The sequence below is a fragment of the Sciurus carolinensis genome, chromosome 4 (assembly GCF_902686445.1).
Source record: "Sciurus carolinensis chromosome 4, mSciCar1.2, whole genome shotgun sequence".
Taxonomy (NCBI): domain Eukaryota; kingdom Metazoa; phylum Chordata; class Mammalia; order Rodentia; family Sciuridae; genus Sciurus; species Sciurus carolinensis.
The window spans coordinates 137,721,976-137,744,466 of NC_062216.1; the positions used below are offsets into that span (position 1 = coordinate 137,721,976).

Here is a 22,491-nt window from a genome sequence, read left to right on the forward strand (position 1 = left end):
ATCTGCTATTCTATGTTTCATTAAAGTCTCCTCCCTGAAAAAATTAAGGCACCCAAACAAGCCCCTTTTATTCACTGAAATCTGGATCAGTATTTGCTTGGTTAACCAAAAATCTGATTAAAATAGGGAATCATACAACATAATATGTGTATAAATAATATTTACTTCATCACAAAAGACATAATGTATAAGTTTATCCATACTTTAGTGAAGGACAGACCTTTTCTGTGGATGTCTCTACTGACTATAAATTCATGTTGCCTTTCCTACATAAACCGTATCCATGAAGCTTTATCTAAGACTTCAAAGCATCTCTAAAGTGAACCATAAACTTGAAGTTAACAAGCAATGCAATCTGAGTCGACAATCTTAATTTTTTTTCTTTCAATCTCTTAAGTTGTCTCAACCACATATAATTAAACAGCAATTATACTTTCAGTCTTTCCAAAGTATCCAACTTGGTTATCATAGCAAAAGTTTGTTTTCTGTATGTTTCATTAGTTTGGGGTTAGCCAATTAAATTATATAATGTTATCAGGCAAGATGAAAACTTTTGATAGGTTTGCAACCCTACTAATGGAAAAAGAAGTGAGTGCTCTTATTAGAAGTAACCTATTGGCTGCAGAGTTATCAGTTAATTGGTTTACACACACACACACACACACACACACACACACACACACACAGGCAAATATAGTTCATATAGTGAAGGCCAGTTAAAGGGCTTTATCACTTATTTTCATTCATCTATAACATGACTTTCCTCAGGCAATTAGCTCCCAACTCCCAGAGACAAAAACTCTGCTCATCACAGATAATGTCACTCCCTCTAAACTTTCTCTTTAATTGCCCTAAACAAAATTAATCACTTCTTCTTTGTGTTTGTTATATATCTGCTAGTCTAGTTATTGTATCAAGTATCAATTTAAATATGGCAAATGACTACTTCATTCTCCCCTGCTCCACTTATCCAGACAAGTTTGCTTTAAAATAAAAAAAAAGTTGACTGTTTTCTTTGCTACATAATTCAGGGAAACCAAAAGTACACATTTTCACTAAAAAAGTGGTGACCAAAAATTATTAAAAAATTACAATTAATTCAGCTAACATTCACTCTATATAGCTATGGGCCATGTATTTTAACAAGTATCTTATCACAGTATCTCATTTAATAATAGTCATAGAACAAGTGTTAATATATTAATGAGGAAAGAGGCTCGAGAAGCCAATAATCTGCCCAAAATTAATAGCAATCCCTTTACAGAATTAATAGTTAAACAAAGTTGTCTCATTCCTGAGCCTCAGTTCTTAACAATTACAATGTTTCATGTAGGATGATACTTTCCTTCAAATTTCAATTTTGAAAAGCATCAAAAACATTACTGAATTTCAGATGGAGGAATCAGCAGGTGCAAAAACCATGAAGCCAGATACCTAGTTTGTTTAAAGGCTCAGGAAGGGGACCGCGTGGAGGCAGGTGTGAATTTAGAGAAGAGGAGAATATGGAGCAAAAATCAAATAAGTGACTGAGAGAAAACCATAAACTTGTAGGCCATAAGAACTCTGGTTTCTACCTTGAACATAGTATAAATCCATTGGAAGGCTTTGAATAAAACTGTGTGTATCTAATTTTATTTTAAAAGAACTGTTCTAACTGCTGTGGAAAAAAAAAAAAAAAAAACAGATGAAGGGAAAATGACAGTTATGCTTAGGATCAGTTATAAAAATTCCAGTGACAACAGTGCCCAGATTCAGGGAGAAACAAAAGAGAGGCAAAGAAAAATAAGACACTGAACATATTTTGAAGGTTAAGCCAATCTTGAGGATCCTGCTGGATATTTATGTGATGAAGGTTATAATGAAGAAAGCCAATTAATAAAGAATCCACCACAAATATTTTAAAGTTACCATATCCTTAAATAACTTAGTTTTAATGATCAAGTGACAAACCTAATCAAGTTTTTTCTATGCTATCAATAAAACCATGAAAATGTCACTGAATGTAATCCTGTAAACTAAGAAATTTTCAACAGCAGTATTAAAATTAATCCAAATATGAATAAAAATGTATTACATGTACTAGTTAATGAATATTTTATTTAATACTTATGAAATCATATAATGCTAGTTTAATACAGAGCTAATTTTGCTCCTATATTAGAAAATTTTATGCCAATACTAAAGTCACTGAAGATAAAAGCATTCCTTAAATATTCATAGTGGAAGGTTAAAAGAAGAAATGTGGTAAACTAAAACAAAGATTATATCAGTGTAATAATCATATCAATAACTAAAATGTAACTAAATCATTTGTTTTCTTATTAAAATATAAGGTGTTTACAATTTGCAAGAGTACAAAACAAAAACAGGGGTGTGTGGGGGGAACTCCAGGAGTAAAACTGTAGTCATTCAATTAAACAGCATTTATTGGTTAACTGAGATGGACAGGCTAAATTATAACAAGATAAAAGACAACAAAGTAAAACACATGAAAACAACAATAAGGAGTATCTCTATTGTCCAGTATATGGTGATCTCCAGAAAAGACCAAGTTAAAAGAGCAAAGTAGAGAAATAAGCGTGATATTCTATCACTTATCTACAAAGGGGAATACTATTTATTTTAAATAATAATACTTTAAAAAGCAAAATGGAATAAAATATTTAATTCATTAAAATGGGTGACTATAAGAAACAGGGTGGTAGATCTCCTATTGATACTGGAACCTGGTATTTTACATAAATCATAAAACAAAATTAATTTTAAAAACTAAAAGAATTTAAACAATGAACCCACTGGTATGTCTATGTAATAAAAGATAACTATTTCAAATGAAATCAACACATAAACAAAACCTCATAATGCTTTTAATAATCATATTATTGTTAGTGATGGTGATGGTATACTGTTTAACATATGTATAACATACAATAAAGCAAATTAGAAATTATGTATTATTTTAACCCTGTAGTTTCTGCCAATGAAGGGAGGGAGAAAGGAAATAACTAGAAACAATGACCAATCCTTAGCATTCTTAGCACCCATTACAAAGAACAGGGCTCCTAGGAGAACTGCATAATCCAGACCTTGGAGAGGAATGTAAAAGATGAATCTGGAACATCTTATAATAACAGACAGTAAGGAAGCTTTTAAAGACCACTTTATCTGGTCATGTCCCAATGACATACAAGCCAACCTGAAGAGACTCTTAATGACCTAAGATTGTACAATTTGCTCTCACTAAGCATAAACAGAAAGGATCGAAACACATCAAATACATCCCAATGCAGGATTCATAATGTTACTTAAATTGAAGAAAAAAAAATTAGTCCTTGCTGAAGGAATGGGTAGGTAGTAAGCCAACTCATTATTTAAAAAATTAGCACATATAGGGAACATATAGTCCATTTTTCCCATTAAAAACTGTACGGGGGTAACACCAAATAGTAGACATAAAAAGTTTCTTTTGTGAAAAATTACAGATAACAAACTAAAAAGAATGAAAAGTAAAATGTTGCCACTGTATAACTCCTACAAATTCATGTAATTTTTTTTCCTTAATCAGAGGATTTGGTTCTTAATGCTTTGAACATAATAATTTAAGTTTATAATTCAGTTTACTTATGGCTAGACAGCTTTAAGTAACTGATAGAGACTGGAGCAATAAATTGTATACATAGCTGGGCATGATGGTGCATGTCTATAATCCCAGTGACTGGGAAGGCTGAAGCAGGATCAAATTTAACTGCTTGTAGAACTTCTTCTGTGAAGTGTCTGTTCATTTCCTTAGCCCATTTGTTGATTGGGTTACTTGTATTCTTTAACCACATGATTTTAAAAACATGTTAAATGAAGTAATAATTAATAATCCTAAGCATGAAAAACTCAAGATGGCATTAAAACAACACATATGCTGAGCATAACATCAGACTCCCTAAAGTAATCTTATTTATTTGTCCTCCATTCAACAACCTCTACTTTTAGTTTTCTCTAATACTTCAACCATTTTTTTTTTTTTAAGGATTAGGGAGGGCTTGACATGAGAGGCTTCAAGTCTTTTATTTACTTGCATTCTCTTTGGCTATAGATATAAATTGTTTACTGTGTAGAAATAAAACTCTAACCTCAAGTTTTTTGTTCTACTATCTCCAGTAGAAGTAAAAAATATTCTAACCATTTCCAAATTCTCAGAGTGAACTGATCTGGGCTTGCTCAGGTCAACAGGAATTAATTAAAACTATAGAAAACATGTTACAGATGAAGAATCAGACAAGATGGAGAATAAAATTGACTAAATTATATTATTATATTGTATGCTTGTACAAATATGCAACGATGAATCCCAACATTATATATAATTATAATGCACCAATAAAAAACTATATAAAAGCAAAAAAAAAAAAAATCAGACAAAAATATCGCAAAGGTTCAAAGGTTTCTTGGAAGAAGTGTCGCTTATTCAAATTGCCTTTTGAGAGCTTGGTAGCTACTCAAGTAATGCAAAAAGGCAAATAAACCATTATGAGGAAAGATGCTGATATTTAAACCAACAGTGAATGTTAGAGAACTTAAAAGTAGTCTAGTACTGACAGAATTTTAAAAAATATGAAGTGGAATGTAATAAGAGAAATAAGAATCGGGAAGAAGCTGGGTCATTGCCATTTTATAAAGAATCTTAAATCACAGAGAGCCCAAAGTTCGTGAATGACACAAACAGGATCTGCATCCAATTTAACCATAAACCATTTCACTTAACAAAGTGACCACATTCCCTCCTTTTTGTAGGTCATACCTGGTTTATAACTAATGTCTTTATGTCATTATTAATACAGCTTTCTATCATTCCTATAAGTGCTCATCTGGGAAATATCTTCTTCCTCTCTCTTCAGTCACTATGACATTTTTCTATGCCCAAGAAAAATAATTCCCTTAACTCCCCTCATTCATTAGTGGAATTAATTGCTGACAGAGACTATACTGATATAAATAAGTGGACATTTGAAAGAACTACCATCATCTTAACAAATAATCCAATATATACTAGAATTAAATTGTCTTTTAATTTTTAAAAAGTCATTTTTTTAAAAAAAGATGGCAGAGAGAACAAAAAGGAAAATTCATTATTCTTCTAACTTTAAAGATTCAAAGAAACTATGGACTCAGAACACTTCCATTACACCACAATCATAAACTAAAATTGCCTATGGAAAGTTAGCTGAATTCTAGTCACCCTTGTCCAAAACAGGTCATATTTGTTTGCACAAATTCTGAAGTACATACTCTAGTATTCTGTCCTTCAAAAAATTAATAGTTACCCTGATAATATTAAGAAGCTGCAACAAATTGCTTACCCTTCCTCATTCTCATAAATTCATTGGCATGTAATATGCCAAGTATTTGCTTTTTCTGACTAGGACATGGGCAAATGATTAGGCCCAGAGATGTTCCTTAAGGGGAAGGTTTCCTTCCTTGATAAACATAGAATGTGGAGGAAGATATTTTCTATTCTGCCCTGATTCATTTTTAATTTTGTTCTGGATGTGGATGTTCAAAAAACATAATTTTGGAGTTGTGGCAATCATCCTGAGACCAACAGGAAACAAGGCCAAGTTCCTGTCTGGGAAATTAAGAAAATAAAAAAATTAAAAATTACCCAGAAAAACCTTAATAAGTCCTTATTGATATCAGTGAAGAGTTTAATGAACTTAAAAGTCCATCCTCTAAATGTATTATCCTTTAAATGTACTATCCTATACCACAAATGTCCTTATTCTTCAGGTCACTTAAACTTGGGTATTCTTTTACTTGAAAGTAAAAGCATCCCAAATGACCTAATGGGTTTAATACACAATCAAGTCTATGAGTCTATGCAAGGGTATTCCTCAAGGTAACTATTATGACCTTTTCAAACTCAGAAGCATGACTTTAAAAAGGAAACACAAGGATTAAACATCTGAAGAAAGAAGTTGAATTTTCATTTTCCTAGAGGAGATAAAAAAGTTAATGGTCAAAAGTTAATACATAGTATTTCCTACGTGACAGATACTATATTTCATGGATTATTTTAGGCAAGCCTCACAACAATCCCAGGAAATATTATTCCCATTTTATAGAGAAAAAACTGAAGTTCAAAAAAGTTGAACAATATGCCAAGATCACATTCCTCCAAAGTGGTTGAAGAAGCATATATAATCTGTATCAACTTACTTAAGCCTGCCTAAGTTTTGAGTATAATAGAAGAAAAATGGCTCAATTATTTTATCATTTTTTCTATGAAAAAGAGATTTAAATTGTCTGGTAAGCATGAAAAATACAGCCAGGAGGTAAAGAACTTGGGAATCATGATTGTAATTTTGAACAACCAGTGTTTTGCAATGGTAAAAAGACTTTCTTAGTGTTTAATAAAGAAATCAATGCTCACAAGGAAGAAACAAATTACCAAAAGTACTGTAGAGAGTGGCAAAGTCAGTAATGAACTTAGAACTAAGGAGTGCACTTTCCATTTCACTGTATACTGTTTTCCCTTGAAATGAATGTATCCTATCTCCAATATACATAAAGAAAAAAAAAAAAGCGAAATCTGTAAGACATAAAACTATAAAGTCTTACTAAAAAAGATGGATAATAGTCCCCAGCTATCTGTGATTTTGCTTCCCACAGTTTCAGTTACCTTCATTCAATCATGGTCTGAAAATGTTAATATTTGACTTGACTCTTTGAAGAAAGAGAGAACTTATTCACACAATTTTTATTCTAGCACACTGTTCTATTTTTACAGTATATTTTTATGACTGTTGTATTTTATTATTAGTTATTGTTGTGCCTGTAGCATAAATTAAACTTCATCACAGATATGTATATGAAGAAAAAAAAAAAACAGTATATATAGGGTTTGGTGTTATCTGTGGTATCAAGAACCCACTGGAGTCTTGGAATAGTATCCCTTAGCAATAAGCTGGGACTACTTACTATATAGAGCAGAACTTCCATCCATTTATTTGCTGTAAGCTTTGACATGAACAAAGAGACAATAAAACTATTTATGATATAGATACATAGTAAAAAGAGAAAATAATATAATGAAAAGAATTTTCAAGATATCTATTCTACCATGCTCAATGTTTAGAAGAATTAAGATTTTCTTGGTATCGACATGTTAAAGGCAGCTGAGAATACAATGATTATTTCTCATTAAATGTTCTAAAAAACATACTTTTAGAGAATCATCTTAAGAAAAACTAAGCAAGTTGACTAACTGGAGGACCATTACCACATTATTCCTATAGCAGAATAAGTGAGAATTTTTGTTGATTTTTCTTAACAATTCATGATTACATACACATGGACTAAGACTGCTAAAATATTAAACTTCAATCATTTGACAATATTATACCTATACTCAAAAGAAAAGATGTGGATAGAGAATGTGTATAATTATTGATATTAATACAAAATACCAAAGGGAAAAACAATGAGAAGACAAGAAGATCTAACACTGAGAAACTCAATATTTAGATTCCCCAAAACTACTTATTCTTTGTCCTAGGAATAATAATTTTCATGAATTAAGTTAATATAAGTGTTTACTCATTAATCATTAACCATGATTTCTAAAAATTTCACATTTTAAAAATACTACTAGGATAAAATTAAAACATAGAACTGGCTTACTCTGCAATATCAAGATATCCACAGGAAGCAGCTGCATGTAGTGGTATCCAGCCTTCGTTATCAGGTTGATTGATATTTGCTCCATTTTCTACCAGAAACTTCACCATATCAACATTGTCATCAATGCAAGCCTAAAAACAAAATTGAAAACATGACTAGAAAAAAATGTGAATCAACACTCCAAACAAAACATCAATAAAATTCCCTTTATAGATTTTATGATATAAATACTCTATATATTAATCTGTAGCTATCTTTTATATAGCCAGCAAACCAAACAATGATACTAACTAAACTATAAGAGTCCTTTCTTAGACACACATAACACTATGGTATATAACCACTCTTTATGGTAACCCATTTAGGAAAACAAAAACATACTAAAATTAAAACAATCAAAATTTTACAATTATAAAAAAATTTCCTTTATAGCAATGGTTCCCAAAATACAATTCACTGTGGGTTGGAAGGTCCAAGAACCTTTCAGGGAGTGAACAAGATCAAAACTATTTCCAAAATAACTTTTCACTTTGTAGATGTGCACTTGAGGGTGCAAAAGCAATAGTGGTAAAATTGCATGTGTCTTAGCAAAAAGCAACAAAACCACCTCTATTAAGAGTCATTGTATTGACCTCTACACACTTTTTTTCTAAGTTCTTTTCACTTATGAATGAATAATAAATTTTATTAACTCTATACCTTTGAATACATCTATTTAATATTGTATGGAAAAAGATGGGAAGTGTTCATTAAAGTACTTTTCTTGGGGAAAAGCACTTGTACAAATGAGTTGCAAGCCGAACGGTAATATTTGGAGAGAATATTGTTTTCACTTAAATGAGAAGCTAAGTGAGTCTACCTTTGATCTCACAGATATTTTATTGAATATGAACAAAATGAGCCTGTAACTTCAAGAAAAGCAACTGACACCATATACAACATGCAATAATATGTTACCAATAAGAAATTCAAGTACAAGAGAAAATGAATGAGCCACTTTAATTTTAAAATGCTATTAATGTAACATAAGAAATTACTGTTATTTTTAAATGAATTAATATTTTAAATCCTTAGCTTTAATTTGTAATACTGTGAATAATAATACATATAAACTACAGAAAACAAAAACTCATTGGGATCTTCAGTAATCCTTAAGATTCACCCAGGGCCTCACGCATGATAATAAAGAGGTCCTGAGATGAAAAAAATCACTATGCTCCAGTCATAGTGCACCTTCCTATTCCTTTGACCAGGTATATCAGGGCCTTTGTACTTGCTGTTCTTTCTGTCAGGAATTCTCTGCTCCAAACACAGGCAAGCTGATTCTTTTCATTGCACAAGTCTTGATGTAGGTATTTCTTCCTCAAAAAGGACGTTATGAACACTCTTTCAAAAAGTAATTTCTTTTATTCTATCACATTATCAGTAATAACAATACCCACACACTGTCAGGCGCCTATCATCCGCCATTTGCCTGCTTCTCGCCTATCCATCGCCTGACTTACACCTATCCATCACCCAACACACGAGGTTCACCTACTGATCATCTGACAACAATCAGCAAACTGATCGCCGGCGACCGCCAGTGGAGCACCAGCTGCCTGTTGTTGCCTGGAAGTTCACTGTTACAGTACCTGCAGGTTTGATTACACGTGGATGCCACCATTTTGAGAAAACAGCCAGGCCCCATAGGACCCCTGGCCAGACTGACTGAGCCCCGTCTCCAGGAGTCCTTCAGCCCCACCGGATCACTCCTGCCTCTGGGACCCTCACATTGACTGCTCACTGCCACCAGGACCCCCAGACCAACTGACTGCTCCCTATCACCAGGACCCCGGACTGACTGCACACGGCTTCCAGGATCCCGCAACCACACCAAACACACCCAAACTCCAGGACCCCTGCCTGACCAACCGCACCCTGCCTCCAGGACTTCCAACTGACCACGTCCACACCCTGAACTGCAGCTCCCCATTTGCCAACACATTTGGAAGCCAGAGCGGCCATCTTGGATAATCCTGGAAGCTGGAGCTCCAATCTTTAGGTGGGGCAAATCCCATCCTGAGACGCCTGCTGGAGGCTTGAAGCTCAATGTCAGGTACCTCTCATGCATCAGGCTACTGAACACTGGGAGGTTTCATTACTATATGACTGTTATACTGTAGATTTTCTTTTTCTCCTCATTGAAAAATTTTAAGTTTTTATTTCTTTACTTTTCTTGCTCTCTTTTCCTTTTGTTAACCTGTTCCCTCAGAGTCTGTTTCTCCCTTTTTGCATGCTAACATCCAATTTCTTTTGATTACACTCTCACCCTTTCTATTATCTAGAACTTCTATATATTCTTTTCTTATCCCATTAACAGCCATATTCTACATTCCCCTGCATCCTCTTTGTCCTCCATTAGAAACTGGACCTTATTGCAAATATGTTTGTTTTACTGAAGATAATATTTGAACTCATTCTGTTTATTATGACAATTTTGTTATTATCCTCATAGGGGCTATTTGGTCTAGGATTGCATAGTGTCTGAATTGGGCACTGCCAATATTGATCTCCCCTTAAAGAAAGGGTTTTGGAATCCTATAGGGCCACTATAAGCCTATAGGGGGAAATCTGCCATACCCCAGATCTGCACTGCTAGAGGGGAAGATACATGAACAACATGAAAAAACAAGGGAAGAAAATGATCCAAACAAAACTAGATTCTATATTAATAGTATCCAATGACAGTATGGTAGAAGAAATGTCACAAAAGGACTTCAGATTATACATGATTAAGATGATTCGCAAAGCAAAGGATGAGATAAGAGAGCAAATGCAGACAATGAATGATAATACCAATAAGCTGAAAGAGCACTTGCAGGAAGCAAAAGATCATTTCAGTAAAGAGATAGAGATTCTCAAAAAAAACCAAATGGAAATCCTTGAAATGAAGGAAACAATAAACCAAATAAAAAACTCAATGGAAAGCATCACCAAAAGACTAGACCACTTGGAAGACAGAACCTCAGACAATGAAGACAAAATATTTAATCTTGAAAATACAGTTGCCCAAACAAAGAAGATGGTAAGAAATTATGAACAGAATCTCCAAGAACTATGGGACATCATGAATAGACCAAATTTAAGAATTACTGGGATTGAGGAAGGCACAGAGATACAAACCAAAGGAATGAACAACCTATTCAATGAAATAATATCAGAAAATTTCCCACACCTGAAGAATGAAATGGAAAATCAAATACAAGAGGCTTACAGAACACCAAATGCACAGAATCACAACAGATCCACACCAAGGCACATTATAATGAAAATGCCTAACATTCAAAATAAAGACAGAATTTTGAAGGTCGTGATAGAAAAGCATCAGATTACATATAGGGGGAGACCAACATGGATAGCAGCCGACTTCTCAACCCAGACTCTAAAAGCTAAGAAGGGTCTGGAATAACATATTCAAGCTCTGAAAGAACATGGTTGCCAACCAAGAATCCTATACCCAGCAAAACTAACCTTCAGATTTGAAGATGAAATAAAATCCTTCCACGATAAACAGAAGTTAAAAGAATTTACAAATAGAAAGCCTGCGCTACAGAATGTTCTCAACAAAATATTCCATGAGGAGGAAATGAAAAACAACAATGGAGGTCAGCAAAGGGAGGAACTACCTTAGAGAAAAACCACTCAAAGGAGAAACTAAGCCAACTGAAAAACCAAAAATAAGCCCAAATGACTGGGAATACAAATCATATCTCAATAATAACCCTGAACGTTAATGGCCTAAACTCATCAATCAAAAGACACAGACTGGCAGAATGGATTAAAAAGAAAGACCCAACAATATGCTGCCTGCAAGAGACTCATAGAAAGAGATACCCACAGACTAAAGGTGAAAGGATGGGAAGAAACTTACCACGCACATGGACTCAGTAAAAGAGCGGGGGTTTCCATCCTTATATCAGATAAAGTGGACTTTAAGCCAAAGTTAGTCAGAAGGGATAAAGAAGGACATTTCATACTGCTTAAGGGAACCATAAATCAGGAAGACATAACGACAGTAAATATTTATGCCCCAAACAATGGTGCACCCCTGTACATCAAACAAATCCTTCTCAATTTCAGGAATCACACAGACCACAACACAATAATTCTGCGTGACTTTAACGCATCGCTGTCACCACTAGATAGATCTTCCAAACAAAAACCAAACAAAGAAACCATAGAACTCAATAACACAATCAATAACCTAGACTTAATAGACATATATAGAATATTCCATCCATCAACGAGCAGATTCACTTTCTTCTCAGCAGCACATGGAACCTTCTCGAAAATAGACCATATGTTATGCCACAAAGCAGCCCTTAGGAAATGCAAAAAAATAGAGACACTGCCTTGTGTTCTATCAGATCATAATGGACTAAGAGTAGAAATCAATGACAAAATAAAAAACAGAAGTTACTCCAACACCTGGAGACTACATAACATGCTACTGAATGAAATATGGATAACAAAAAACATCAGGGAGGAGATAAAAAAAATTCTTAGAGGTCAATGAGAATGATGATACAACATATCAAAATCTCTGGGACACTATGAAAGCGGTACTAAGAGGAAAATTCATTGCATGGAGTGCATTCCAGAAAAGAATGAAAAGTCAACAACTAAATGACCTAACATTACAGCTCAAAGCCCTAGAAAAAGAAGAACAGAATAACAGCAAAAGTAGTAGAAGACAGGAAATAATTAAAATCAGAGCTGAAATCAATGAAATTGAAACAAAAGAAACAATTCAAAAAATTGACAAAAACAAAAAGTTGGTTCTTTGAGAAAGTAAACAAAATAGAAAAACCCTTATCCACACTAACAAAGAGAAGGAGAGAGAAAACTCAAATTACTAAAATTTGTGATGAAAAAGCAAATATCACGACAGACACAACTGAGATACATAACAAAATGAGAAGCTACTTTGAAAATCTGTATTCCAACAAAATAGAAACTACTGAAGACATTGACAAATTTCTAGAGACATGTGCTCCTCCCAAACTGAACCGGGAGGACATACACAATTTAAACAGATCACTATCAAGCAATGAAATAGAAGAAGCCATTAAAAACCTACCATCCAAGAAAAGTCCAGGACCAGATGAATTCTCAGCCGAGTTCTACAAGACCTTCAAAGAAGAACTCATTCCAATACTTCTCAAAGTATTCCAAGAAATAGAAAAGGAGGGTACCCTACCAAACTCATTCTATGAAGCTAATATCACCCTCATACCCAAACCAGGAAAAGACACATCAAGGAAAGAAAATTTTAGACCAATATCCTTATGAATATAGATGCAAAGATCCTTAACAAAATATTGGCAAACCATATCCAAAAACATATTAAGAAAATCATGCACCAGGATCAAGTGGTGTTCATCCCTGGAATGCAAGGATGGTTTAACATCTGTAAATCAATAAACGTAATCCATCATGTCAACAGACTTAAGGATAAGAATCATATGGTTATATCAATTGACGCAGAAAAAATGCAACACCCCTTCATGCTCAAAACACTAGAAAAAATAGGGATAGTAGGAACATACCTGAACATTGTAAAGGCTATTTATGCTAAGCCCATGGTCAACATCATTCTTAATGGAGAAAAACTGAAACCATTCCCTTTAAAAATGGGAACAAGACAGGGATGTCCTCTTTCACCACTTCTATTCAACATTGTTCTCGAAACTCTAGCCAGAGCAATTAGGCAGACTAAAGAAATTAAAGGGATACAAATAGGAAAAGAGGAACTTAAGCTGTCACTATTTGCTGATGACATGATTATATATTTAGAGGATCCAAAAACCTCCTCCAGAAAACTTCTAGACCTCATCAATGAATTCAGCAACATAGCAGTCTATAAAATCAACACGCCTAAGTCTAAAGCATTTTTATATGCAAGTGACGAAACATCTGAAAGGGAAATGAGGAAAACAACTCCATTCGCAATAGCCTCAAAAAAAAAAAAAAAAAAATATACTTGGGAATCAATCTAACCAAAGAGGTAAAAGATCTCTACAATGAAAACTACAAAACATTGAAGAAAGAAATTGAGGAAGACCTTAGAAGATGGAAAGATCTCCCATGTTCTTGGATAGGCAGAATTCATATTGTCAAAATGGCCATACTACCAAAAGTGCTATACAGATTCAATGCAATTCCAATTAAAATCCCAATGATGTACCTTACAGAAATAGAACAAGCAATCCTTAGCAGGAAGAATGAAACAGGGGGTATCGCAATACCAGGACTTCAACTATACTACAAAGCAATAGTAACAAAAATGGCATGGTATTGGCACCAAAATAGACAGGTAGATCAATGGTACAGAATAGAGGACACGGACACAAACCCAAATAAATACAATTTTCTCATACTAGACAAAAGGGCCAAAAATATGCAATGGAGAAAAGATAGCCTCTTCAACAAATGGTGCTGGGAAAACTGGAAATCCATATACAACAGAATGAAACTAAACCCCTATCTCTCACCCTGCACAAAAATCAACTCACAATGGAACAAGGACCTTGAAATCAGACCAGAGACCCTGCATCTTATAGAAGAAAAAGTAGGTTCAAATCTTCCACTTGTTGGCTTAGGATCAGACTTCCTTAACAGGACTCCCACAGCACAAGAAAGAAAAGCAAGAATGAATAAGTGGGACAGATTCAAACTAAATAGCTTTCTCTCAGCAAAGGAAACTATCAGCAATGCGAAGAGAGAGCCTACAGAGTGGGAGAATATCTTTGCCACTCATACTTCAGATAGTGCACTAATTTCCAGAATATATAAAGAACTCAAAAAACTCTACACCAAGAATACAAAGAACCCAATCAACAAATGGGCTAAGGATATGAACAGACACTTCACAGAAGAAGATTTACAAGCAATCAACAAACATATGAAAAAATGTTCACCATCTTTAGTAATAAGAGAAATGTAAATCAAAACTGCACTAAGATTCCATCTCACCACAATTAGAATGGCGATTATCAAGAATACAAGCAACAACAGGTGTTGGAGAGGATGTGGGGGAAAAGGTGCACTCATACATTGCTGGTGGGGCTGCAAATTAGTGCAGCCACTCTGGAAAGCAGTGTGGAGATTCCTTAGAAAACTTGGAATGGACTACCATTTGACCCAGCTATCCCACTCCTCCGCCTATACCCAAAGGACTTAAAATCAGCATACTACAGAGATATAGCCACATCAATGTTCATAGCTGCTCAATTCACAAATAGCCAGACTCTGGAACCAATCTAGATGTCCTTCTATTGATGAATGGATAAAGAAACCGTGGTATATATATACAATGGAATATTACTCAGCTATAAAGAATAAAATTATGGCATTTGCAGGCAAATGGATGAAATTGGAGAATATCATGCTAAGTGAGATAAGGCAATGTCAAAAAAACAAAGGATGAATGAGCTCGCTGATAAAGCGGATGATGACACATAATGGGGGGTGGGGATGGAAGAATGGGGGAAGGACGGAATGTATAGAGGGAAAAAAAGGGGTGGGAGGGATGGGGGGAGGAAAAAATAACAGAATGAATCAAACATTACCCTATGTAAATGTATGATTATGCAAATGGTATGCTGTTATTCCAAGTACAAACAGAAACAACATGTAACCCATTTGTTTACACTAAAAATAAATTTAAAAAAATACCCACAATCACCTAATTTATATTTATTTTCTATCTTCATTACAATGTAAGCTCCACAGAAAAGGAAACTGTTCATCTTGCTCACCCTAAGGGTATTAAAACCTAGAACAGGGCTTGACATGCAGAAAATTTTTCCTTTCTTTTTTTTTTTCAACTATCTTTTTAGTTGTAGGTAGACACAATACCATTATTTTATTTTTATGTGGTGCTAAGGATCAAACCCAGGGCCTCACACATGCCAGGTAAACACTCTACCACTGAGCCATAACCCCAGCCCCAGAAAATTATTTCTAAATATGAATTTTTCAAATATGTCCTGATTTTTCTTATTTATGTATACTCTATCCAATCAACTTGACTTCCCTGCTCTTCTGTAGTTATATTCCATGCTTTTCAGCTTTGCAATCACTCATTTTCACTCATGAAATGTCTGCTTCACAGGATAAAACATATACAAATTCTTCCCATTCTTCAAGGCCTAGAACAAATGTCACCTTATCTGTCCAACCAACTAGAAGTAATATCTCTTAATACCAATGCCTGATGTTTGAACCTTTCAAGATAGTCAAATCATTCATTATATTATAGCTATTTACATATAAACACATTATGTATATATTATGGTTACTGATAATATTTTTTAGCCCTAGGGATTGTACCGAGGGACTCATAGGCCTGAGTAGGCAAGCACTCTACTGAGCCCCAATAAAAAATATATTTTATTTTTAATAAGTTTTATAAGTGGAATCATTTATTGAAATGTATTACATATACTGTGATGTATGCATTGTGTGTGTATTATAAGCACTTTATACATGTCCTATGAGATAGGCTGTTTTTAAAGACAGACCCTATTTACTTTCTTGGAAGGCTTTCTAGAATTGGCACTATTTATAATCATTATAATACAGTCCATGTGTAGATAAATTCTCCACATATTATTACTAAGACCCCTTCCTAAGAATCTAGGTCTATGCCATGCAAAAAGGTATTTTTGATGAGGTTGGGCAAGTGAGATGAAGTTCACTCAAAAAGTCTTCTTTTTCTCCTAATTTATACAAAGACTAACCAGAGTGTAATAAGTGGTTTTTTTTTCTAAGTTAAATAAAATGGGGCAAATAAACTAATCAGTCCCCATTTTGTATCTATCATAAGAATATAACTGACATAACCAGAAATATGTCAGCTGATGACTATCCTCTTGAAATTCTTCTAAGTGAGTCTAATACAATTTATTAGTAGACACATTGATTACATTGCCTTCAATACATTTATTGCAAGAGATCTCTGTGGGAAAATGAGTGTGCTACTCATTTAAATGTATTTCAAATACCAAGTTTATAAAGAATCCAGGAAATTTTTAAGTAGCCACTAAAAGTAATAAAGAAGGGTGTGCCATCACAAAATGATTCAAACAGATTTTGCTCTACATAGAACTTTACCTTCATTTACTTATTCCTTTGAAAAAAGTTTCAAACTTGCCCTTCAACATCTAGCCAATTTTTAACCACCAAAGTCTCTTCTTATATTCAGGAAAAGAACCTATTTTCTGGGGACAAAAATATATTAAACAGTAACAAAAAGGCATTACTGGCATAAGCAGTATAACTATTGAATAAAACATAGAAGAGCTTCTTTGGGGTTATTTCAATCTAGATAAAGCAGTTTGAGACTGGCTCATCAGAAATAATGAACCAATGCTACAGCAAATAAATGGGTTCTATCTGTATCCTCATTTTGCAAATGAAATCTTTGCTTAAATGTCAGTTTTCTGGTAAGGCCTTTCTTGGTCACCATATTAAAATTACAATCCCTTGTCTCATCATTTGGCAACCTGAGTACATGCTTTATTTTTCTCCATACCATTTATTACTACAATGTATTTTTGCTTATTTGTCTATCATCTATTTACTCTATTCCTATTATGAATGCTCAATGAGAACAGGAATTCTGCTGCATCCCCAGTATTTATACAGTGCTTGGCATGTGGTAGGAACACAATGAATGAATGCAAAACAAAGTTAAGATTCAAAGGGATTAAGCAGCTTGAAGAAGTCACACAGGCAAGAAGACACAGAGTCAAAATATCTCAATTTTCAAAAAAAAGTTCTTTCCACACAAGAGGATATCACACGTTTTAACCACTTATTAAGTATCTGTTGTATAAATAAAATCAATTTTGCTTTACCACTGAAGCAGAAGAAATGCTTTTAACATTTACCTAAGCAAGAAAATGACAAAGTTTATGCCAAGAAAAGTATTATCCACCTAAAATGAAAAAGCATTAAGAATGAGTCACAGTGTTTGTCTTTAGATTCCAGTTCTGGTTCTGCAACAAATTTTGTGGCTGTGGACAAATAATCATCTTAGGCTTTGGTGTCTTTCATCATTTAAGTAAAGGGAAAACATTGTTGTGTTATATATCACTAAAATTCCCTATCATATTGAAATGCTTATGTATCCATGATTCTTCCCTCTGTAACAAGTTATAAACAATCTGATGGCAGGGTCCCAAAGTGCCCAGAACATATTTCACACATAGAAGATAATAAATGAACATATAAATAACATTTAGATAAATTTTTAAAACGTACTGCTTGAAAAGTAACTCTTGTTTTTCATGGAGCAGTGGTTAAAGGAAGAAAAGTACCAGAGCAATATAATAACAAAAAAAGAACTTAAAAATACTATTGTATTAGGAAGTAGCTTATAATATGGCATTGATATGAGCTAGTGAATCACAGGGATAAAGATTTAGAGCTATTTATAAGCAAAATCATTAATTTTTCCTTTTGCTTAACTTTGAATTCTCATGTGTCAAAACAGTACCCTGATTTTTATCAATATAAAAATATAAAACTACACAATAAATGTGATACAAATATAATTATCGTTTAAAAAAAGAATAAATCAAACAAACAAGAAATGATTATTTATGAAAAAAATATGCTGTGCTCCATCAGTAAGAGTGGCTCAATTCAGCAGCAGGGTGAAACAGAAGAAAACATTTTAGAATTTCAAGAAAATGTTTGAAAATACAGAGTTTTTAAGTAGAAAGGTGACACAATAACATTGGTATCACAGATACCACAGATTCCAGGCACAGGCTAGTGAAAGATAATGTTATTAGTTGTTGAAATGCTAAATTTATGTATCTGTACAACTATAGCCATGCAAACTTGGAGCTTTGAAAATAAATGGGGGATAAAAATGTCAAGCTGGGAATTTTTGCAGTGAGGTAATTATTAAAATAATATGACTTAAAATCACCAAAGGAGACAATGTAGAGAAGTGATTATAAAAACTAAAAAAAAAAAAGGTTAAATTATGATCAGTACATTCTGCTTAGAAAACAATTTAATATTTTATTCACCTAAAAAAAGAGATAAAAGTTTAAAACGCTAGTATAAGAAGACAAATACAAAGATGATTATACTGAAAAGAATATATGTGGAAGTATAAAGACATACACTGTTGAACTCAGGAAAATAGTGATTCTACACCTGAGTTTAAAGATGCAAAGTAGAATATGGTGAGGATAAAGGTACAAGATCCAGAGAAAAGTCTTATTTTCCATCTTATGAACAATCCTGTGGCATGAATATGAAAGACTTTAAGAAAAAATGATTAAAGTTTCACCATCTGAAGAAGGTAACTGCCCTGGCTGCTTAAAACAAACTATCATAAAGGAAAAGTTACATTCCAATAAATGAAATACTAATTTTGATTTAGAGTATTTATACCTTTAACTCAAAAAAAGTTTAATTCAATATACTGTTGGGGAAAAAACAAACAAAACCCCCTAAACATTCTGTGCCAGCAATCTGTGCTATTTATCTCCATGAATGGCTTCTTCCTGTACCTCACCCTTCATAATCTTGCATGTTTAGTTTGGGCTCTTCCGTCTTCATATTGCTTCTGGTGATCATTCAGAAATACCAAGGTTATCATGTTATCACTCTGCTTAAAGCAGTTACTATTAAATCTGCTATTTTGAAATTTTATCAATGTATTATTTTTTGAAATGAGTTAATATAAATTAAATGCTAAAAGCAATGTTATGAATATACATTACATATAAATCTCAAATTCGTTGTGTAAATTGTTCAAACTGTTCTCTTGATCATTTCTAAAATATACACAAGAAATTGGCAAGGCATACCCATAAAAATGCTGTTGCTAAGAGAATCAAAAACTAACACATGCAGCACATTAAGAGATACATGACTTGCTGACTTAAAATATTTGACTAAATTTGGTCAGTTTATTGAGCTATATAAGGGAAAAAAAAAGAATCAATCAAATAGACTTCTAAAATCTTATTGGACATAGTTTATCTCAAGTTTTACTGAATACATACCAAGAGCAATTACTAGTGATAAATAGCTACACGAAGACATTTTTATCCTTTAACTCTAGGTATAGAGCATTATAAACCTGAGCTGTAAAGTAACTAAACAAACTGGTTCAAGTACAAAAAAACTTCTGTTTTTATTGTTCCATATGTCTATAAGAAATAAGTTGGAAAGACAGATAACAAAGAGTTGAAATGAGGGAGTTACACAATGCTGAAAGCAGAGTCCATGACCTAATGACAGATTTTGGGTAGAAGCTGTGTAACTTTAAAAATTATTAAATTTCACTCCTAAAATAGATCAAAACAAATGTGTTTGGCAACTATATGATTTAATTGAGTAAAATTCACAATCAAAACTAAGAACATTTTGAAATAAGTTATAACACTTTTATATATTTCTTTTCATGAAAGTGTTTTTGTTAAAATTACAGAATCTAGATTTTCTGGGATTAATTCAGTTCTGCCACTTTATGGCTGGGTGTCCTTGGTACATTGCCTATCCTATGTGCCATAACTTCCTCTGAAAAATAAGGATAATAATAGTACCCACCGCCTAAAAGTTTTTATCGTGAGAGGTGTATGAATTAACATATGCAGCATATGGGGTAGTACCTGTCAGTATTAATGAAGTGCTAGTATGTTTACATAAATACACAAGTCAATGTGCTCAACATTCTCCAATAAATTATTTTTTCCTCTTTTATATTCTTCTCCAAGAATATATTTCCATCCCTCTATATGTCACAAAACAAAGCTAAATGGTAGAGAACTATCCAATATTCCTTTTAAAGTTCACCCACCAGTGAGTTCTAAGAGGATGATTAAGTTGTAAAAGAAGCACTAAGAGGGGTTGGGGGTGTGGATCAGTGGTAGAGCATTTGTCTAGCACATGTGAGGCAATGGGTTCGATTCCCAGTACCACATAAAAAACTAAATAAACGAAATAAAGGCTAAAAAAAAAAAAAAAAAGATGCAGTAAGAAAATCTTAGGAATTCCAAACCTCCTTCAAACAACTTTTATAAGCTCACTCTTTTTGCATCATATACAAATTATATATGATGCAAAAAGAGTAATGGACTACAAAAGATTTATTTGTATATAAATGTAATTATAACCATTTAGAGTGAACATGCAATTATAGTCAATAACTGAAATCCCTGTGCCTAATCATTTGTAATTCAATTAGTGGTAAGTAAAAAACAAATAATTTGAATACATAACGTTCTTTGGGTCAATTTAACTCCACAGAAACACCTCTTTCTTTCTTTCTTTTTTTTGGGGGGGTACCAGGAAAAACTCAGGGGCACTCAACCCCTAAGCCACATCCCCAGCCCTATTTTGCATTTTATTTAGAAACAGGGTCTCACTGAGTTCTTAGTGCCTCCTTTAGCTGAGGCTAGCTTTGAACTCACAATCCTCCTGTCCTGGCCTCCTGAGCTGCTGGGATTACAGGTGTGCACCATGGCACCCAGCTCTTTATTACTCTTAAGCATGGAAAAGTTCAATTGCTAAGAGTTGAAATTTAAGGATATATTAGGAAATAGTTCATGCCCCTAACATTCTATGTGATATAAATATCAGAATGTTTAATGAGGAACTGAACTGGGCACTGTCCAAGCAATGGTTTTGTTTTATTTTAAAGAAAACTGAACTCGGACATTTCAAAGTAGGAATTATGAGGGTAGTGTATATAAGAAAGACAATGAAGAACTACAAGCAGTACTGTAATACTAAATAATGGTCTTGAATTGAAAGACTGAAAGTGCCCAACAAAGACACTACATATATAAACTACATATATGCAAACTGAATGAACTAGAGATGGCAAATATAGGACACAAAATAAATATATGACAAAAAACATTTCTGGAGACTGAAACTTTTAAAAAGAATAAAATTTCCTATGGGAAAAATAATTTAAGTATTGTTCAAACAGTCACTCAATACTTAAATATTTGAGAAACCAAAAACTGAAAACCATAAATGTTCAAAGATTAAAATATGCCCTTTATCTATTCTTGTTACACAATTGTTACACTGATAAAGATACATAGAGTAGTAAGTTGGACCTACATTTTTTTTGGACTCTAGAACTTTCTCTTAGGTTAGAGAACAGCATTTCTACTACAGTTTAAAATCTTAGGTTAAAAAAAATGAACATCGTAATTTCAAAATGAATAATTCTTATTAACTGTTTACTACATATAATACATAAAATCATCCATTTTGGTAGATACAAACATCAGCACTAGAGGGCATATTCTCCTTGTTTCCTTTATTACACAGTGCCTGGCATATAGAAAGTACATAATAAATACACGTGGAGTCAATCAAAATGAAATATTAACTTCTCCTTAATGAGTAGGCACTTATGACCCAGTGTGTATATGTACACATAAAACTGTTAAATACTGACTCATGCAGCTTTTATTACTGTTTCATGTGTTTCCGGTCCTTACTCCCAACGAGACTACAGTTCCTTAAAAACAGAAACTGCCTTATACATTCATAATACCTGGCAGTGCTGTTTCAATAAATGTTTTTTAGTGACTCTGCTCATGTAGTCCTGTTTGCAGAATACCCAAAACTTAATTAGGTAAAAAAGATGAGCAGATAAAAGTAGAAAACTATTAAGCAATTTATGCAAAATAATAGACGTCTGTATGGTGAGTAAAGATAAGCTAAAGAAAACTATTTGGAGAGGGAAAAAAAAATCTCAATACTGTCTGAGCTCTTGAGACAAAG

General features: G+C 33.4%; 1 protein-coding gene across 9 annotated transcripts in view; it reads right to left on the minus strand.

The window, feature by feature from the left end:
- Ppp1r12a (protein phosphatase 1 regulatory subunit 12A) overlaps nucleotides 1-22,491 on the minus strand; it is a 138,400-nt gene that overhangs the window by 73,666 nt on the left and 42,243 nt on the right. For all 9 annotated transcript variants that reach the window (XM_047548812.1, XM_047548816.1, XM_047548813.1 and 6 more), the window contains exon 2: nucleotides 7,672-7,802. In XM_047548812.1, coding sequence (XP_047404768.1) covers nucleotides 7,672-7,802 — 131 coding nt within the window. The remainder of the gene's footprint in view (nucleotides 1-7,671; nucleotides 7,803-22,491) is intronic.